The following is a 19,770-nucleotide window of genomic DNA, read 5'->3' on the forward strand; positions in this document are numbered from 1 at the left end:
AGTTAAATAAAATATGACACAATACAACAAAATGCGATAAAATAAAATACAAAACAAAACAATGCAATACATTAAAATACGATACAATGCAATAAAATATGATACAGTACAATACGATACGATACAATACAATAAAATACAATGATACTAAAAATAAAATACAATACAAAACCATACATTAAAATACAATACAATGCAATAAAATACAAGACGTTATGACAAAATACTATACAACAAAATACTATACAATACAATATGATACGATACAAAACAATGCAATAAAATAAAATTAAATACTATACAATAAAATACTAAATGATACGTTAAAATATGAAACAATACAACAAAATATGATACAATACAATACAATATGATAAAATAAAATAAAATATCATAGAAAAAATGAAATTAAACAAAATAAATAAATAACATATAATATTATAGGTCAAATTTGGATGCCAAGATATTGTCATAATTTATTTTTTCTCTGCTAGTAAAACAAGTATGCATGTTATGGGCAGGTTTTAGAGCAGCGCTGTGATGCTATTGGTTGTTCAGTAGACACAGGACTTGAGTTTGACATCTGAGGCTCTTGGTCTTGGTCCAGTCTGGCCCATTATAAGCCCTGGCTCTCATTAACCCAACAGTATAGTGGCTGGCTAGTAGTGAGACAAACTTTACTGAGCACTACTAACCGCTAACTTCATACAGTTTCTCACTGTCATAAGCAGACTGCGGTTGATTAGACCCTTCATAAAGAATGCTGGCAGTCTTGTGTTGTAATGTGTAGCGTGTGAATTGTTTATTAACTTGTTAGTGTGTGTTAGTTGATGGTTTGTTGTGTACCACTGGAGTGAAATTTTGTGTGTGTGTGTGTGTGTGTGTGTGTGTGTGTGTGTGTGTGTGTGTGTGTGTGTGTGTGTGTGTGTGTGTGTGTGTGTGTGTGTGTGTGTGTGTGTGTGTGTGTGTGCGCGCGCTGCTTGGTTTAATAATGTTCAGCACTTCGCTAACCAATGAGATGCAGCCGGTTACCATGGAGACGGCATCTCCTTCAGCACTGCTCACCGCTGTTCACTTAAAGCAGAAGTGCATCCAAAACTCATCACATCTACAACACAAAAGCTCAGCTAGTGAAGGCGCTCCACACAGAGCTTTTTACAGGTTCACTGAGATCTTTCAAGCTCCTGGAAAGATTTCTGAAATCATACAATAGTTTTAGTTTTCCGGAACAGACAATGATGTCTTCCCTTTTGGGAAAAAAATATCATGAATAATAATAATAATAATAATAATAATAATAATAGTTCATTCATTCATTCATTTTCTTTTCGGCTTAGTCCCTTTATCTGGGGCTGCCACAGTGGAATGAACCGCCAACTTATTCAGCATATGTTTTACACAGCAGATGCCCTTCCAGCTGCAACCCATTTCTGGGAAACATCCGTACACACTCATTCACAGTCACACACTACGGACAATTTAGCCTATCCAATTCACCTGTACCGCATGTCTTTGGACTGTGGGGGAAACATGGCACCCGGAAGAAACCCACTTGAACGGAGGGGGAACATGCAAACTCCACACAGAAACACCAACTGACCCAGCCCAAATAATAATAATAATAATAACAATAATAATAATAATAATTAAATCAATTGAAACATATTTTATTTATTTTTATTTCATTTATTGCATGTTTTAAAATTTGATGTACAAATTTTCATATCTTTTGAGAATTACGAAGCAACAGGTCACATAATCAACCGGGGCTTATTATTAATTTTAAATACAGTTTTTAAATATTTGTATTGTACTAATAGTAAATAAAAATATATTAATAAATTCTGTATAATAATGTGTAACACATGTAATAAATACTGCTGCTACTACTAGCACTACTACTTATAAAAGACAAATAAATTGACTAGATTTTATTGATTTAATTTTTGTATTTTTAATGCAATTACTACGGTTTTAACTGTTGCTAACTAAATGATAATATTATAACTAATATTTTCCTTTTAATAATACTTAATAGGTCAACAGCTGTATTGCAGTATATAGTATTACTGTAATTCATTTACAATATAATTCTAATATTGTATTTATATTGTTGTTGTGTTTTTAAATAGTACTTAATATTAGGATTTAATTATATTGAGTTATTAATACTACTACTACTTAACTACTGCACTATTATTATTGCAGCTACTACTACTACTACTAGTAATAGTTTGTTTGTTGTTTTTACATTAAAATATCACTATTATTTTGTTTCTTTAGTTTTTTTTGTGATTTTTATTTTTTGTAATTAAATTTATTTGTGATTTTTTTATTTTATTTTATTTTTTGCTAACAATTTTGTAATGGTAATTTAAAAAAATTATATATATATATATATATATATATATATATATATATATATATATATATATATATATATATATATATATAGTTGAAGTCAGAATTATTAGCCCCCTTTGTTTTTTTTCCTTTAAATATTTCCTAAATAGCGTTTAACAGAGCAAGGAAATTTTCTTGCTTTTTAAAGTGTTAAATAAAGATTTTCATACAGAAAAAAAAAAAATCTTTAAAATGTTACACTGTGATTTCCTTGTTTTGTATTTATTTCTGAAATTTACTTTGAATTAAATAAAATATTACTTTAAAGTACAGCTTTAATATGACTTCAGAAGACTTGAAAAGTACCCAAGACCATGCATTTAATCCTAACGTCTTCAAGGTTTGCTGTTTTTCCTTCTCTGCCTTTGCATAAACAGATGCTGAGTGTTAAAGAAAGAAAAAAATCGCAGTTTGTCATGATTATGTGTGCTGATGAGGACACAATCACACATCTCCCCACATTACTGTGCTTTCAGAAAGTTCACGCTCCCCATTAAACACTCCAAGATCAAGACATGGCTTTTATTCCTCGCGTCTCTGCGTAGTTATAGCAGGTCACGCATCTTAACTCCTCTGCTTTTATAGGCAGTAATGCATACTAGAAATAGAGAAAATCATCAAACTTGGCTGAAAGTTGAAAAACCCTTGAAGTCTGGAAGTTATCTGGGCCTTGTGAACTGAGATTGGTGGTTGTTGCTACAGTAAGTGATTGCTAATGTGGTCTAAGTGGTTGCTAGGGTATATTGCTAGATCTTATGTAGGTTTTTGACGTGTTCTTGCTGCGATTTTATCACAGTATGTGTTTTGCTGCTTGTTCGAACTACTTAGTAAAAATGAGCTGAAACAACACAATTATGGGGATTTATTTTGGGACAACTTATTTTTTTGATGTTCAATCCTCTTCATTTTTGGTGAAGGGACAACATGAATGAATTATGTGGAGCTCTACATTTTTTACACTGTATATGTTGTTACATTTACACTGTGCATTTAGCAGACTCTTTTATCCAAAGTGGTGTGACAATGAACAAATCGATTCTGATGCTGATTTGAATGCAGAATGCAGATGTCTTATCTGTTTGATTTGTGCATGACTGAATCTAGATAAAATAGGCATCCCATTACTTATGTTAGTTTGTTAAAATTCTAGAATAAAGTGAACAGAAGATAATAAAACTATCCAGTTTACACCTTACATTTAGACCCAAGTCAGTTCTCTTTGTTATTATTATTATTATAATTGTTGTTATTATTATTATTATTATTATTATTATTATTATTATTATTGTTCATCATTCATTCACTTTCTTTACAGCTTAGTCGCTTCATTAATCTGGGCTTGCCACAGCGGAACGAACCGCCAACTTATCCAGTATATGTTTTACACAGTGGATGCTCTTCCAGCTGCAACCCATCACTGGGAAACACCCATACACTCTCATTCACACACATACACTACGGACAATTTAGCTTACTAAATTCCTTAAAGCGCCATGCCAACACGGGGAGAACATGCAAACTCCACACATGAACGCCAACTGACCAGCGACGTTCCTGCTGTGAGGCGAACTTGCCGCCTACTGTATATATTAAATTATATTATCATTATATTAATTAAACAATTTAATTAAATTATATTAATTGATTATATTAATTATATTAAACTCTGTTTTCGATTAGAAATAAGCACAGCTTAAGATGCAGTTTAGACCAATTTAAAGGGCATTTTCTAAATTTCTTGATGATTTTGAAGCTTCAGATTCCACATTAAAAATAGTCCAAAAATGACCAAATTTCGTCCTACCCTAATAAACCACACATCAATCCTATTTCTTCCTCGTTCTGCATACAGTACTTTGTATGATGTGCACATCTCAATTTCCAAAAATTAACTTTGAAAATCTTTTGTTTTGTTGTGAATAGCCAGTTGCACAAGCAAAGCGCATGTCTTTAACGTTACTAACAGCTTAATGTTTTTTAACTCTCAGGTGTTGAACCCGATGGGCTGGGATGCATTTGGTCTGCCGGCTGAAAACGCTGCCATCGAGCGAAATCTGGACCCGGAGGACTGGACCAGAAGGTGCGAAACACACAGAGACACAGAGCATCAGTGATGTTTCTCCAAACGGGTTCCTGAACACCTCTGATTATCCTGCACTCTTCTCTCTGTTTCTCACAGTAACATCGAGTCCATGCGGACGCAGCTGGACAGTCTGGGCCTCTGCTTTAACTGGGATCGGGTGAGTGGACCTAATTCAGTAGATTTGTGGGAATTATTTACATTAGCAGTGTCTGATGCCAATCACTCACTCGTTCCCTCATTCACTAGTCTCTATATGGGGTATAGCAGCTGAATGCACTATATGAGGAAAGATCCTCAAATGGTTTGAGTTACCTTAACTTATTGGGTTTTACAGTGTATGTGTATTTGCAGTGCATCTGGAAAGTATTCATAGCGCTTCAAATTTTCCAATTTTATTTTAATGTTATAGAGTTAGTCCAAAATGGATTAAATTCATCAATTTCCTCAACATTCTACACACAATCCCCCATAATGACAATGTGAACAAAGAGTTTTTGAAATTGCTGCAAATTTATTACAAATAAAAAAGCTGTAAAATCACATGTACATCAGTATTCACAGCCTTTGGCGTGAAGCTCTAAATTGAGCTCAGCTGCATTCTGTTTCCACTGATCATTCTTGAGATGTTTCAGCAGCTTCATTGGAGTTCATCTGTGCTCAATTCAGCTGATTGGACATGATCTGAAAAGGCTACACCTGTCTATATAAGGTCCCAGGGTTGACAGTGCATGTCAAAGCACAAACCAAGCATGAAGACAAAGGAATTGTCTGTAGACCTCCGAGATAGGATTGTCTCCAGGCACAAGGCTGGGGAAGGTTACAGAAACATTTCTGCTGCTCTGAAAGTTCCAATGAGCACAGCGGCCTCCATCATCCAGAAGTGAAAGATGTTTAACCACCAGGACTCTTCCTAGAGTTGGCCGGCCATCTAAGCTGAGTGATCGGGGGAGAAGGGCCTTAGTCAGGGAGGTGATCAATAACCCAATGGTCATTCTGTCTGAGCTCCAGCATTCTTCTGTGGAGAGAGGAGAACCTTAATGAAGGAATACCATCTGTGCAGCAATCCACCAATCATGCCTGTATGGTAGTGTGACCAGACAAAAGCCACTCCTTAGTAAAGGGCATATAGCCACCCGTCTGGAATTTGCCAAAAGGCATCAGAAACTAAATTCTCTGGTCTGATCAGACTAAAATTGAACTCTTTGGAGTGAATGCCAGGCGTTACGTTTGGAGAAAAGGCTAATACCATACCTACAGTGTAGCATGGTGGTGGCAGCATCATGCAGTGGGGATGTGTTTCAGCAGCAGGAACTGGAAGACTAGTCAGGATAGAGGGAAAGATGAATGCAGCAGTGTACAGAAACGTCCTGAATGAAGACCTGCTTCACAGTGCTCTTGACCTCAGACTGGGGCGACGGTTCATCTTCCAGCAGGACAATGACCCAAAGCACACCGCCAAAATATCAATGGAGTGGCTTCACAGCAACTCGGGGAATGTCCTTGAGTGGCCCAGCCAGAGCCAAGACCTGAATCCTATTGAACATATCTGGAGAGATCTGTAAATGGCTGTACACCGTCGCTTCCCATCCAACCTGATAGAGCTTGAGAGGTACTGCAAAGAGGAATGTGCGGAAATTCCCAAAGACAGGTGTGCCAAGCTTGTGGCATCATATTCAGAAAGACTTGAGGCTGTAATCACTGACAAAGGGGCATCAACAAAGTATTGAGCAAAGTCTGTGAAAACTGATGTACATGTGATTTTACAGCTTTTGTATTTGTAATCAATTTGCAACAATTTCTAAAACTCTTTGTTCACATAGTTTAAGGTTGTAACATAAAAAATGTGTAAAAAGTGAAGTGCCATGAATACTTTCCGAATGCACTGTACATATTATTATTATATTCTTCGTTCTACCAGTGAGTCGTGTGTTTTTATGTTTCAAACAGAAGTATGACTCCATGTAAATGTTGTCTCTGCTTTATCAGGAGATCACCACGTGTCTGCCGGATTATTATAAGTGGACTCAGTATCTGTTTATCAAGATGTTTGAGGCTGGACTGGCCTATCAGAAAGAGGTGAGAACAGAATTACAAGTCTGAATTATCAGCTCTCTTGAGTTAGCCCCCATGTATAGTTTTTATTTTTAGGACAGAAGATTTTGTTCAACACATTTCTAATCATAATAGTTTTAATAACTGATTTATTTTATCTTTGTCATGATGACAGCAAATCATATTTGACTAGATATTCTTCAGAACACTAGTATTCAGCTTAAAGTGACATTTAAAGGCTTAACTAGGCAGGGTAGGGTAATTAGGCAAGTCATTGTATATAACTGGTTTGTTCTTTGGACAATCGAAAAATAACATTGCTCAAGGGGGCTAAAATATTGACCTAATATTGTCACCACCCATCTTGAAAAGTTTGCCCCCTCACATATACTAATGTGCCACAAACAGTACGTTAATATCACCAACCATTCCCATTTTATTAAGGCGGATCAATATAAATGGCCCACCCTGTACAGAAGAGTAAAGCTTTAAGTAGGAAAAATGTCAAAACTCCTTGGTCATTTTTGAGTGAGATGCTAACGGTCTAATCCGATTTAACAATCTATGCTAAGCTAAGCTAAAAGTGCTCCCAACAGACTCGGAGATCGGCTTGACATTGTTATAACATAGTTATAGTACACTTACACAATGACCAGTATTCGACACAGTGTTTTTCAGTCATGTTAGCCTTTCATTCACTATGTGTTGATTCTGCACAGGCTCTGGTGAATTGGGATCCGGTGGATCAGACGGTGCTTGCGGATGAACAGGTGGATGAAAACGGCTGCTCGTGGAGATCTGGAGCTCCTGTGGAACAGAAGATGCTCAAGCAGTGGTTCATCAAAACCACCAACTATGCCAAGGTATGAGCTCCTGCAGCAGGCTGATCCAACACAAACTCCGGACAGATTTAAATAGGCTGTGACTCAGGGCCGGAGTGGGACTCCTTTTTAGCTCTGAACTTAGACCGGCCCACCTCAATCGACGACTGACTATATTAAAATAACGTTATTTCCAATTCAGTTTCTAGTGACACTAGCACGTCTTTTTCAAGGACACAGCTGCTTTAGAACTTCAAATGTTTTTCATAAATATGAGAACATTAGTTCTTTATAGATATCCAGTCGTTTGTAATGGTCGTTAGCGTCACACACACACACACACACACACACACACACACATGTACCCCTACATAAGTAACCCAAACAGTATTATGTGTCTTAACACTAAAAATGAAAAAAGAAATTATCCTGCTGAGGATCGAACTCGGGTCGGCGGCGTGATAACGCAGCGTGCTAACCCAGCCTGATCTCACGAGAAAACGTAAGTATTTTACGTTTTGCCAGTTTAGTGGCTAATTCGTACAAATTCGTACGAGTTCAGTCGTACGAAATGGTACGATTTTAAAAAGGAGGCGTGGCACCTGACCCCACCCCTAACCCCAACCGTCATTGGGGGAAAAGCAAATGGTACTAAATTGTACAAATTAGATCGTACGAATTCATACGAATTAGCCACTAAATGAAAAAGTTACGAATTGCCGTGAGATTGTGTTGGCTAACCACTAGACCAAGACGGCACTGTTAGGGTGGTGTGTTCGGGATATAAAATAAGTACTGCACTATTAAGCCTATGCACTAAGTACTGCACTATTAAGTATGCAACGCGCGTGGCTGTGCATTTATACTTCTGCGCGCTGTCTCTGTCGGTCTGCATTAACACTTCCGAAACGCTAGTTGGCAGTGAGGTGTAAATCTTCCTCTGTGTCGAGTTTCTTCGCTGCTTTTTTGCTTTTCCTGAACACTTCCGGGATGTACAAGTGGCTCAAACTCACTCATTTTGAGGCAGGAACCGGCGGACGTGCAACAACTTTAACTATGAGGTAAACACAAAACAAAACTATCCATCCGAAGCTCCTTCACGGGACTCCACACTTGTAAACAATCGCTCGCGCCATTCGCGCGGCTCTCGGTCCCGCCCAGACTCGTCAGCGCTACCAAGCCGACCAATCACAGAGCTTGCGCTATGCGTTGTTGCGACGTGTAGTTACATTTTTTGAGAGGTGCACGTCAGTGACGCCGATGGCCACGGCAAAGGGCTATGCGTCAGCGCCGTAGCATACGCTATATAAGTATAAATCAGCCTTTTTCTGCTGCTGTTGATGTCTAATCTTTTTCTCCCCTTTTTAGATTTCTTATCAAGTTATGTCAGATTTATTAATGTAGTGAATCATCTGATTTTCATTGAGCAGGTGTAATATTCATTAATATTAATTAATATTCACTAAGTTGCTGCTGTTTGGAATGATAACTTAGTTACATCATCATTAACCTGCGGGCTGCATTTTGCTCACAGGGCTGCGAGAAAATAAATCAAATGAGCAGATCTGCGGCAAAATCATGAATAAAAATAGTGTGGCTATGGTCAAATAAATAAATAAATAAAAAGTGCAACTGCTGAGAGTGCAAGCAGCTAGGGACACCGGCCCTCGCGGCCAAAAAACGGACCGGCCCACAGGGAATTCACCCCATGCTCCTGATTAGCCAATCCGGGCCTGCTGTGACTTTGTAAAAAACATCTGTAATTTTGCAGTTTTCTGTATTTTGTGTTTCATTATGTCATCTTCCCCCATTTATTCATGCTTTTGAGTTGCATTATGGGAGCTTGATCTTTCCTCCATCTTTTAACATTGAGAGTGACTTTTATGAGCATTTTTAATAGTTTAAAGTGCTTTATTGTCTGGGTTGGTGTTGTATATTACGCTATAGACCTTTTTCTTGGAACGCAAAATTACCCATTATGCTTTGCGTGTATGCGCAAGGAGAATGCGTAGAACTTCCGGTCGGCAGCTGATGCGTGTAAACAGTCACATCTGGACAGCTTTGAAACGATAGTTTTAATCTATTTTACCTGCTTTTATCCTCTTTAAACTAACACTGTTGTCCATCAGCAGCATCTCCTGGACTGATCATTTACAGAAATGCGATCTGATAGGATGGAAAACAGCTGCTGTGAGGCGTTTTCCCCTCGTTGTCAGACGGCATCTTCTGCAGTTTAAATGAAGCCTCGTCATCGCTAAAGTCAACATTTTCTCTTTATTTCAAATATATAACCAGCCCAAACTAATGTAGTTCAGCAAAATGTTTGACACACACACACGTAGCCTGTACTGTGCCACTAACACACTGATTTAATAACTGTGACAAAGTGAAAATAAAGACTAGAGTCATTTCAAAATAACAGAAAAACATAAACCGTGGTAAAAACAACACACACAATCAAAAACAAACAGCTCGCGATTAGAATGAACAGCTAATCAGCAGTAGAGGATCAATAACAGATTTTTATTGCTCATTTTAGTAAAATGCACGACTTTCATACCTGTTAAGTTTCATGCCAGTAATCTCTCTCTCTCTCTCTCTCTCTCTCTCTCTCTCTCTGTGTATTTCTGATGGCAGACACGTGAACTAGGAGAACGTTTTTCTCGTATTTCTGACGCGCTTGAACCACATGTGACAGATTATAACGGCTTTAACAGACACATTTCTAAGTTGTGTGTCACAAAAACACTCAGTTATCCATTGAAAAAGTCATTGAAACCCATTTTCGGAGCGCAAATGACCAGTTGTACACGCTGTGAACGGAAGTTTTTAGCATTCTACCGGAAGACGCTGGTCGCTATGGCGCCCTCCATGCAGCAGCCATGATAAAGATCTATAAAAGCCTGACAGTCGGTACAATTTCTGTTATTTTACAGACTTATTTCTCTATATGTTATGTCTCATACATTATAATATTTCAAACTACTAAAACATCAATAAAAGTCACTTAATAAACTGGAGAGTTGAATTTTCAACATCAAAAGTCAACAAAGCAGAGATCAACATCCCATAATGCAATTCACAACCAATATAGGCTGTATATAGTTATTAATATTCCAGAACAGCATGTTCTAATAAGATACTTAGACTTGACAATCAAATGCTCTCAGTTACAGCGTGCTTCAGTTTGAATCCAAACCAACATGCCTGCAATTTATTACTGTACAATATCAGCCACAGGGAAGCTGGCTAGAGTGCACTCCATCTTAATTATACCTCCATTTAACAGCAACAACAACAACAACAAAAAAAAAAAATATATATATATATATATTCCACCCACACAGTAACTGGTTAAAAGTCCTGCGAGTCTAAATGAGTTCAAGCGCTCAAGATCTCTGTCTGCGCTGAAGATCTGCCCTCGAGTCACATTCAAATGATTGTATTTACAAGAGGACCGTACATGAGCGCCACTCCAGTGTGCTGATTATCAGTGGAGGCGTCAGCTTTCAAAAATCATGTTGGAAGCAAATTAGAATTGGACATAATTAAGTTTAAATCGTGAATGTTGGCTGCGGAGTTTAGTTCTGTGTGCTGCTAATGAAGAAAACTAATAAAGCTTGCCAGAATCTGTGAAATGTTGATAAAACAGCTGATCCATATGCGACGAAATGTTCCCATCAGTCTCTATGGCAGCGATTAATAGAGAAATTACATAATGCATCAGTCGCACACCTAATGCACGTTCTTTGCTTTTCGTTTGGAGCCTTTGCTCTATAAAGCATCCTGCGCTCACTGCAGAAATTGAGTTTTCTTGCTGAGGATTTTGTCTTGTTTCCATCAGCCATGCAAAATCCATGAATAATAACAAATAACTGATTTCTACAAGGTTTTAGTAAACGTCTGGTCATATTGACTTGCTGAATATGAACTTTATTGTGTCGACACAATACAGGATTAACCTCTTTCCTATGTTATAACATTATAGAATGTTTGTTGTTCGTTCCTAGTGAACTACACATATTATTTACAGGTACCTTCCTTTATACAGTGTTTATTTAGTCCACCATTATATTAAATAAGCATAAAAAAATGTATGTAATACAACTAAATGTCATTTTCAAAGGCTTTGTTGTTCATTTCTACTATTGATGGCATGTTGCCAATACCTCACTTAATATCTATAAAGTGCACAGTTATATTAGGGAAAAGTCTCTCCTAAATATGTCAATGTTTTTTTTTCCTTTATCCTTAGCTTTAACAAATGCTGGAATAGTTGGCGGTTCATTCCACTGTGGCGACCACTTATAAATAAGAGACTAAGCCGAAGGAAAACGAATGAATGAATAACTAATGATAAAGTATTTAAGATGAATGCTAGGGGGCCGTATGACACCAACAACTTGTGTTCCTCTTACACTATTGACATTTTTGCACTTTTTCAAGATGTTAATCCACTTTTCCCCACATTTTTTTAATGTAACTAATGTAAATGTAATGTTTACTGGGCAGTAGGTAGTGCTGTCACCTCACAGCAAGAAGGTCGCTGGTTCGAGCCTCAGCTCAGTTGGCGTTTCTGTGTGGAGTTTGCATGTTCTCCGTGCGTTCGCGTGGGTTTCCTCTGGGTCCTCCGGTTTCCCCCACAGTCCAAAGACATGCAGTACAGGTGAATCGGGTGGGCTAAATTGTCCAAAGTGTGTGTGTGCGTGTGTGTGCGTGCATGCGTGTGTGTGTGTGTAAGTAAATGTTTCCCAGCGATGGGTTGCAGCTGGAAGGGCATCCGCTGCGTAAAAACGTGCTGGATAAGTTGGCGGTTCTATTTGCTGTGGTGACCCCAGATTAATAAAGGGACTAAGCCGACAAGAGAATGAATGAATGTTCAGTATTATTATTAATAGAACAAGTTGGTCGTGAACGTTTTAAAGTCAGCAAAGCTGCTAAAATTATCCAAATTAAAACTTGTGGCTCTTTGCGTTTATGTGGTTTATAAGGGTGTCACAATCCTCCAAATCCTCGATTCGATTACATTTTCGATTCTAAAGGCACGATTCGATTCGATTTTCGATTATGAATAATTAATTAATGACCAATTAATTATTTGTAGCCTACCGTTTAAACTACCTGACCTGCGTGGTCTTTGTTTTACCCATAAACAAATCATACAGTAAATGAATAAAGGCAAGATACACACATAATTACCACCTGTCAATCACTTTTTCTGCGGGACTCGTGAATAGGCAGTGATCTGTGTCGTTATAATGGCGTCTGTAAAAAAGACGCACAACCAACAGGAACCAGCCAACAGTATCTGAGGTGTTCGCTAAAATGACTAAGTACAAGTGAGTGAAAGATTGAAGCAGTCCTCTGACTGCCCTGACCTGCTGTCTCGAGCGCATGGCTGTGTGTGCGTCTGTGTCTGTGTGGTCACGTGATGTGCATTTTCAGAGGTAGAGAGGAAGGAGGGCTGCTCGGAAATGCTACACGCCACTGTGGATGTCAAATCGTTGTCGTTCTAAAATGCCATTTAAAAACAAAGACAGTGTAAACAGGGCCTGAGTGTGTACTTTTCGCGAGCGGATTTGCAACGGGGGCGGGCGGAGGATCGCGATGCCGTTGTTGTCTATCGGACGAACCGTACGTAATGCGTACATAGCAGAGCTTGAAAAACTGTGTTTTTTTGTCGACAACACAGACGTTGTCAACATAACTCACTGGAAATCCAAAATGCTTACACACCGGCGACTTCATTTAAAGAGGAGAGGGTTTAAGCTCTGTTGACGGGTCTCCTGCAGTTTAACAAGCACTTCAACAAGCCTGTTTTTTTCCTGCTTGGCAAGCCAAGCTGACGTGACATGGGGGCGTGGCAGCATCGACGATTCTATTTTTTGATTCGATAATCGAAATTGAGCATAAATTTCGATCGATTTCGATTAAAAATCGAAATCGTGACACCCCTAGTGGTTTAAATGTGGCCCCCTTTGAACTTGAAGACCCCATTCTAGAATGCATTTAGGAAACTATTTGTTATCAGTGTCAGGATAGTCGAGCTGAGTAAATCATGATGTGCACAAGAAAAAAGAGGAATAAAAATAAACAAAACAGAAATTGGGTATAAGTATACAGGAGGCTAATAATTCTGACTTCAGCAGTATAAGGCATGTATTTCCAATGAGAAATGGAAATGTGTGAGTTGGAGTAGACAGGTATCATCAGGAGGTCAGTATAGTCTTTCTCAGCATCCCCTCTCATGTGAGCTGATTGGTCGGAGCCCTGTTTTTCTCATGCAGTTCGCTGGTGTTTCCCGCAGCGCTTCATCCTGATGGAATCAACATGGCTCCTCATGGTTGAGATTGAGTTCATTTGAGGTGTGAACGGCAGCTGGTCAGTCTGACCCTCCACCTCTGACTGTACTGGGACTGAGAGCCAGAGCTCTGCTGTATGGTTGGAAAAAAATGTTGTTTTTTCCCCCTCCAGTTTCGCTATTATGTTGTGTGAAAGCTATTATTATACAACCTATAACATGTAAGCTTGTTCATTCAATGATCCTTAAAGCACAATGCCTGGCAACCACCCAGAACACCTCAGTGTAGTGGTGCCAGCTTTTACACAGGCAAACAGCACTCGCAAACAGCACTCTCTGTCTCTACAGAAAGAAATAATCCACACTGTTCATAACAGACTACACTAAAATGCAAGTTACCTTAGAATGTGTAAGGGAAAATTGTCATGTTAAAATTGTGAAAATCTATGTACTATCATCTACATGTGAAAGTTAAAATGTGAAATACATTCTCAGAATGAGAGCAAAATAGTAGATCTCAGTCAATCACATTCAGTAGATCTCAGTCAATCACATTCAGTAGATCTCAGTCAATCACATTCAGTAGATCTCAGTCAATCACATTCAGTAGATCTCAGTCAATCACATTCAGTAGATCTCAGTCAATCACATTCAGTAGATCTCAGTCAATCACATTCAGTAGATCTCAAACAATCACATTTAGTAGATCTTAGTAGGTCTCCTGTACTGGATCAGAAGGTCTTTAGTAGGTCTCCTGTCCTGTATTACATTTTGTAGCTCCTTAAGTAGGATGTCAAATTAGACGCACCTGCTGGTTCTAATGACCCAATGACAAGAGAAAGCAAAACCCAGGGGTCTGTTCTTCGTACCTCGCTTAAATGATCTAAGATGATTTGGCAGATCCCGGATCTTTTAGGTCTTGATAACTGATCTCTCGCTAATTTGGTTCTTCGAACAAGTTCGTGAATCAGATTAAAATGTCTGGATAAACTGATCTGAGATCGCTGCGTGTGTTGTAAAGGACAGATCTATCCATCCTCGAAATCATGATCTGCTACCCAGCAATTTGACGGCGGAACAGCAGCGTAATGACATAATCTGATTAATATTCAATGATCCATGTGAGCAAAATTACGTCAAATTAGCTGTAAGCGGTTTGTTAAATATGACACGCAATAATCTTCCACATTTGTTGTGAGCGGCAGGCTTTACACTTTCATGTGTCAACAGTATTCATCATGAATTTCAATGCATATCAATGTGTTTAGTTATATATTTAGAGAAGATTTTCTTTATTATAGTAGCCTTTTTTAATCGGTGTAAAGAATAACTGGATGTTTACCAAAGCATTTTGATTTTGGTAAAGGCGTCTGCAACTTTTATGAAGCATCAAATCACCGTCATATCTGTCAAAGCATGTTTATGACTGCATAAATGTATTATTGCTTTTAAAAAATCACATATTGTGCATTTCTATTATCATACACAAATTGTACTTAAGCGATCTATAAAGTTCATATCAATAAGTTTTCTCTTTGCACCACAAGGTGGCAGTCTTTGTACTTTCATTTTAGGGGTGCAGACAATAATAATAAGTTTTATTAATATATAACTTTATTTGTTTTATTAATAACTATAACTTTATTTAGGTTTAAAAAAAATGTGTATTTTCCCAAGTGTATATAAAAAATACTGTAAGAAAATATCAGAATTCGGTACATACTTTCTGTATTATCTTTACTTGAACTAAGCCGATCTAATCCTGTTTATATGAATTAAACCTGCTTCCGATCAGGTTTGAACTAGCCGAACTGTTGCTATGACAACAACTCTCAGATCAGTTTTGAAGAACGAAACGATCCTGGATCGTGTCAAATCGTCAATATCCAAATCCAGCTAACTGAGTAATCCACGTATGAAGAACGGACCCCAGGAAGCAGAACTAGCCAATAACAAACCTGAAGCATTGTTTTTGTGTCTGTGTGGAGCGTTTCAGATCAGTCTTGTTTTGGAGGCTGCTTTAGATAGCAGCTATCTCTGATAGCAGCTCAGCAAGTTTAAAACCGTGTGTGTGTGTGTGTGTGTGTGTGTGTGTGTGTGTGTGTGTTGATTTTCTCTCCATCCCTGTCGGATGTGCTGAAATGACACGGCATGTTCCTGCGATTCACAGAGAGACTCGCTTTCTGTGTTGTTTGTTTGTGTTAGTGTGTGTGTGCGCGCCCATGACTGTTCTGCTCATTGAAGTTGGGGGAAAAAGTCTTGTAAAAATGTCATGAGGAGTAGGACTAAACAATATCGCTGAAATCTGATGTTGAGATATTTAGTTTTTCAGCGACATATTCAGTTTCACCGGATGGCTTAAAGAGCACCTATTATGCAAAAATCACTTTTATAAGGGGTTTAAACATGTAGCAGTGTGTGACTATAAGCAGCTTCTAATGGAGAAAATGAATTAATTCTATTCTTTATAATCAGATTTGATTAAATCAGTCTGCATTAACACTTTGATTGACATTCTCCCTTTATACGTGTCATCCGAGGGGGAAAGCCCCGCCCACTAGTGACCATCTCTCCCTCATTAGCATAGGAGGGTTAGTCTTGTTTGTGAATCTGCCACCATGCTGACACACAGGCATTTCTAGCTCCGCCTTTCTCTGAAAAGAACATTTGAGTTTACGCACTCTAGGCACATCAGAGACTTGTTTAAGATCTTGTAAAAAGAGGCATAACAGGTCCCTTTTTAAACAAGGGAAATAATCTGCTAATGGGGTAAGCAAAAAAAAATCTTATTTCAAAGCAAAAACAAGATTACTGCATGCATTTTTAGTGCCTAATTTGTGTTCTTTATCCATCACCGATTATTTGGGATGCCAATTTACTAGATGATATAGTATGCAACCACCAGGGGTGCGTTTCCCAAAACCATGGTTAGCCAATTAAAGACCTTTGCACACCGGGATGTTTTTTGAGGCGTTTTTCGTCGACGTTTAACGCCTCGTGACTAAATTAAGGGCGTCAATGTGATTGTGCACAGCAGCGCATAAAACAACAGGCGTAAGAGCGTAATTATTTTTAAAAACGCCTCATTGCTCATTGTTTTGTTCAGACACGCCACATCAAAACCTTCTCCACCAATCAGATTGGGACTTTTGTTCATGTGCACGGAGCTCCTGAAGTTACAGTAAATGGCACTCGGAGGCGCTCAAGCGCAAAACTGTCAATGTGAGCGCAAACCATCCATAACAACAATCGTGTCAACTTTCTGTCTTCTTCTGTGTTACAAGTAGTTGTCTGAAGCTTTAAATTGTGTAGTGCCACCTAACGTCAAGGAGAGATTTTGCATACTCTTCTGCTTGACGCCAGTGTAAATCAATTGGGTTTGAACGTCTCGTAAAAGGCTGACAATAAACGCAAACGATAAGCACCACCGGTGTGTAGTCTTAAGGATACAAGTTGTGTGGTTACAAACAGTTTGTTGATTTGCCGTTTCCCAAATCCATAGTTCCAACAAACATTCGCAAACTTGTGCACTTGCGACTACACCTCTGGAGCTGTAGTTAGAAACATAGTTCCTGGCTGTGTTCTATTCCCAGTTATCCCCCCTATTACCTTATCATTTAGAATAGTGGTTCTCAAAGTGGAGGTCGGGACCCCCTGGGGGTTCGCGGGACTATGACAAGGGGTCGCTTGGTGATATCCAAAACTCAAATAAATTTTATTAAACTATTAGAATTACCATATTTTATTCATAACCGACAGAATATAGTTAATAGTTGCATTAAAGAAACAACAACATAAAAATAACAATCAGCCTTCAGCCTTTAATTTTAAAAGCAAAATGTAATTAAATCCATAAATGACTTTAAAAAACATTATATGGCTAATAGACTGTTGCATTTTTGTGTTGTCAATAAGCTCATGTTTATATTTGCCTATAGTTGTGTCTGCAACGTTTACATATTTGCAGTACAACCACCTTGAAAAATGGGGGTCGCGAGCCACTGATATGAATATTTTTGGGGTCGCGGGCTGAAAAGTTTGGGAACCCCTGATTTAGAACATTCCGACATTTAAACTTGGAATTATTAAAAATAAAAAAGCATTAGGGTCATCTCTCTTTGGTGTAATTTGCTTACAAAGTATTTTTACAGTTCAGTTTTAGCGATCTTCATGTTGACAATTGTGCTCCCTTCACAGTGCACTTTGAAAACATTGATGTCATTTTGAACAAAGACGTGGCTCATGACAAAAGCTATAGGTGACCTATTATATAAATCGGAATTTATGTTACGTCTCCAAAGCTTGTGAAAGCAAAAACAAGAGTATGTTAATGTTTTTAATTTAGAGTAGGCTATTTATTAAGTATTTGTACTGTATATGACATGGGCCTGCTGGTTAGAACATTTCTGTAGTGGTTTACAAGTGTCAAATTGTAAAAGTAGACTTTAAAAAAAATGTAAATAAATAAACAATATCCTACTTAATAATAATCATCTTTATTAATATTATTATTAAAGTTGGATTTTCTTCATTTCCTGATAAATAATAAATATTAACTTTCATTTCTTAATAAATAGCCTCTTTGTTTGTTTATTAATATGATTTATATATGATATTAAAATATATGTTAAGTGATTTTATGTTGTAGAATATAATATGTAAAGTTCTCAATAATATCTGTAATGGAAACACAGGCTCTATATGTGCCTTTTGCATTTATTTTAATTAATATGGAAAGGGAGTGCACGTTTTTTACAAAGCTAACATTGGTTCTTTTGTTATTTGTATGCGTGTAAAACAATATAATTTGCACAAAGAAATTCTGTAAAAAAAAATGCTGTAAAGAATTCTGTAAAGAAATTCTGGCGCTTTACGCTTTAACTAACGTGGTTCAAGCGATGAATCTGCGATAGAGAAACTACAGGTTGTGGGAAACACTCGTCACCATTCTTTTCCCAAATGATGCATCGTACTAGGATAGTTCAGCCGCGAGTTACGTCATTGTTTGGGAAATACATCCCAGATCGCCTTAGCAACCATATAGCATCACCCTGGCATTTTCCCACAATTCCCTAGCCTGATGGCGGTGAGTTTGATATTTTCATCAGCTCTTTCTCTCTGTGGTTCAGCCTTGAACATGCAGTCACACATGCAGACTGTTCTATCTCTCCAACACATTTTCCCCAGTTTAATCCGCTTGAGTGTTGCCATGGAGACTCGATATATGCTTTCAGAAAGTGTTCTCTGTATCCTTGCTGAAGCGTGTTTTATTGGTGAATGTGGCCAGCTTTGAATAGAGATGAAGCCTTTGGTTTGGCTCTTGTGGCGTTCTTGGCTCCGTGAGCGTTTTGTTCGCCTTTTCCACCTCACAGTGTGTCCAAGTCAGATCTGAGCGTGTTTGCAGACTCGCTGCTGGCAGGCCTGCATGTTTGGCTGATATAAACCCTCTCCTGCTTTACAGCCTGTGAGGAAGCAAAGCAAACACATCTTTGAGCAACATTTTTATGTCATTATATCTGTGGCTTTAATGTTGGCTGCAACCTGGATTATTAGTCATTCATTCATTTTCTTTTCGGCTTAGTCCCTTTATTAATCTGGGGTCGCCACAGCGGAATGAACCGCCAACTACTCCAGCATATGTTTTACATAACGGATGCCCTTCCAGCTGTGTATGGGAAACATCCATACACACTCGTTCACACACATACACGACGGACAATTTAGTTCATTTAATTCCCCTATAGCGCATGTGTTTACACTTTGGGGAACACCGGAGCACCCGGAGGAAACCCACGCCAACACAGGGAGAACATGCGAACTTCACACAGAAATGCCAACTGACCCAACCAGGACTCGAACCAGCGACCTTCTTGCTGTGAGTGCTCAGTGTAGTGAGGCGACAGTACTGCGTACGTACAATGTAAGCTACTGAGCAAACTGACCACGCCAGAAAAGTTGTTGGAAATAGATGTGAAATGTACAAGATTACAAACTGTAGACAGCATTAATTTGTATTGTGGTGATTATTTGATGTTTTACCAAGAACTGCACAGAAGTAATGATTTAGTCATCATGCTCACCATCACTATTAATGTCATTACTGTGAAAAG

General features: G+C 38.2%; 1 protein-coding gene across 2 annotated transcripts in view; it reads left to right on the top strand.

The window, feature by feature from the left end:
* lars2 (leucyl-tRNA synthetase 2, mitochondrial) overlaps nucleotides 1–19,770 on the top strand; it is a 97,807-nt gene that overhangs the window by 21,111 nt on the left and 56,926 nt on the right. For both annotated transcript variants that reach the window (XR_012391289.1, NM_001105701.1), the window contains 4 exon segments: nucleotides 4,392–4,483; nucleotides 4,583–4,643; nucleotides 6,473–6,562; nucleotides 7,258–7,401. Coding sequence is in view for 1 of the 2 variants with exons in the window: in NM_001105701.1 (NP_001099171.1) it covers nucleotides 4,392–4,483; nucleotides 4,583–4,643; nucleotides 6,473–6,562; nucleotides 7,258–7,401 (387 nt within the window). In the remaining variant the exon portion in view is untranslated.

Source organism: Danio rerio, chromosome 16 (assembly GCF_049306965.1).
Source record: "Danio rerio strain Tuebingen ecotype United States chromosome 16, GRCz12tu, whole genome shotgun sequence".
In the NCBI taxonomy this organism is placed as follows: domain Eukaryota; kingdom Metazoa; phylum Chordata; class Actinopteri; order Cypriniformes; family Danionidae; genus Danio; species Danio rerio.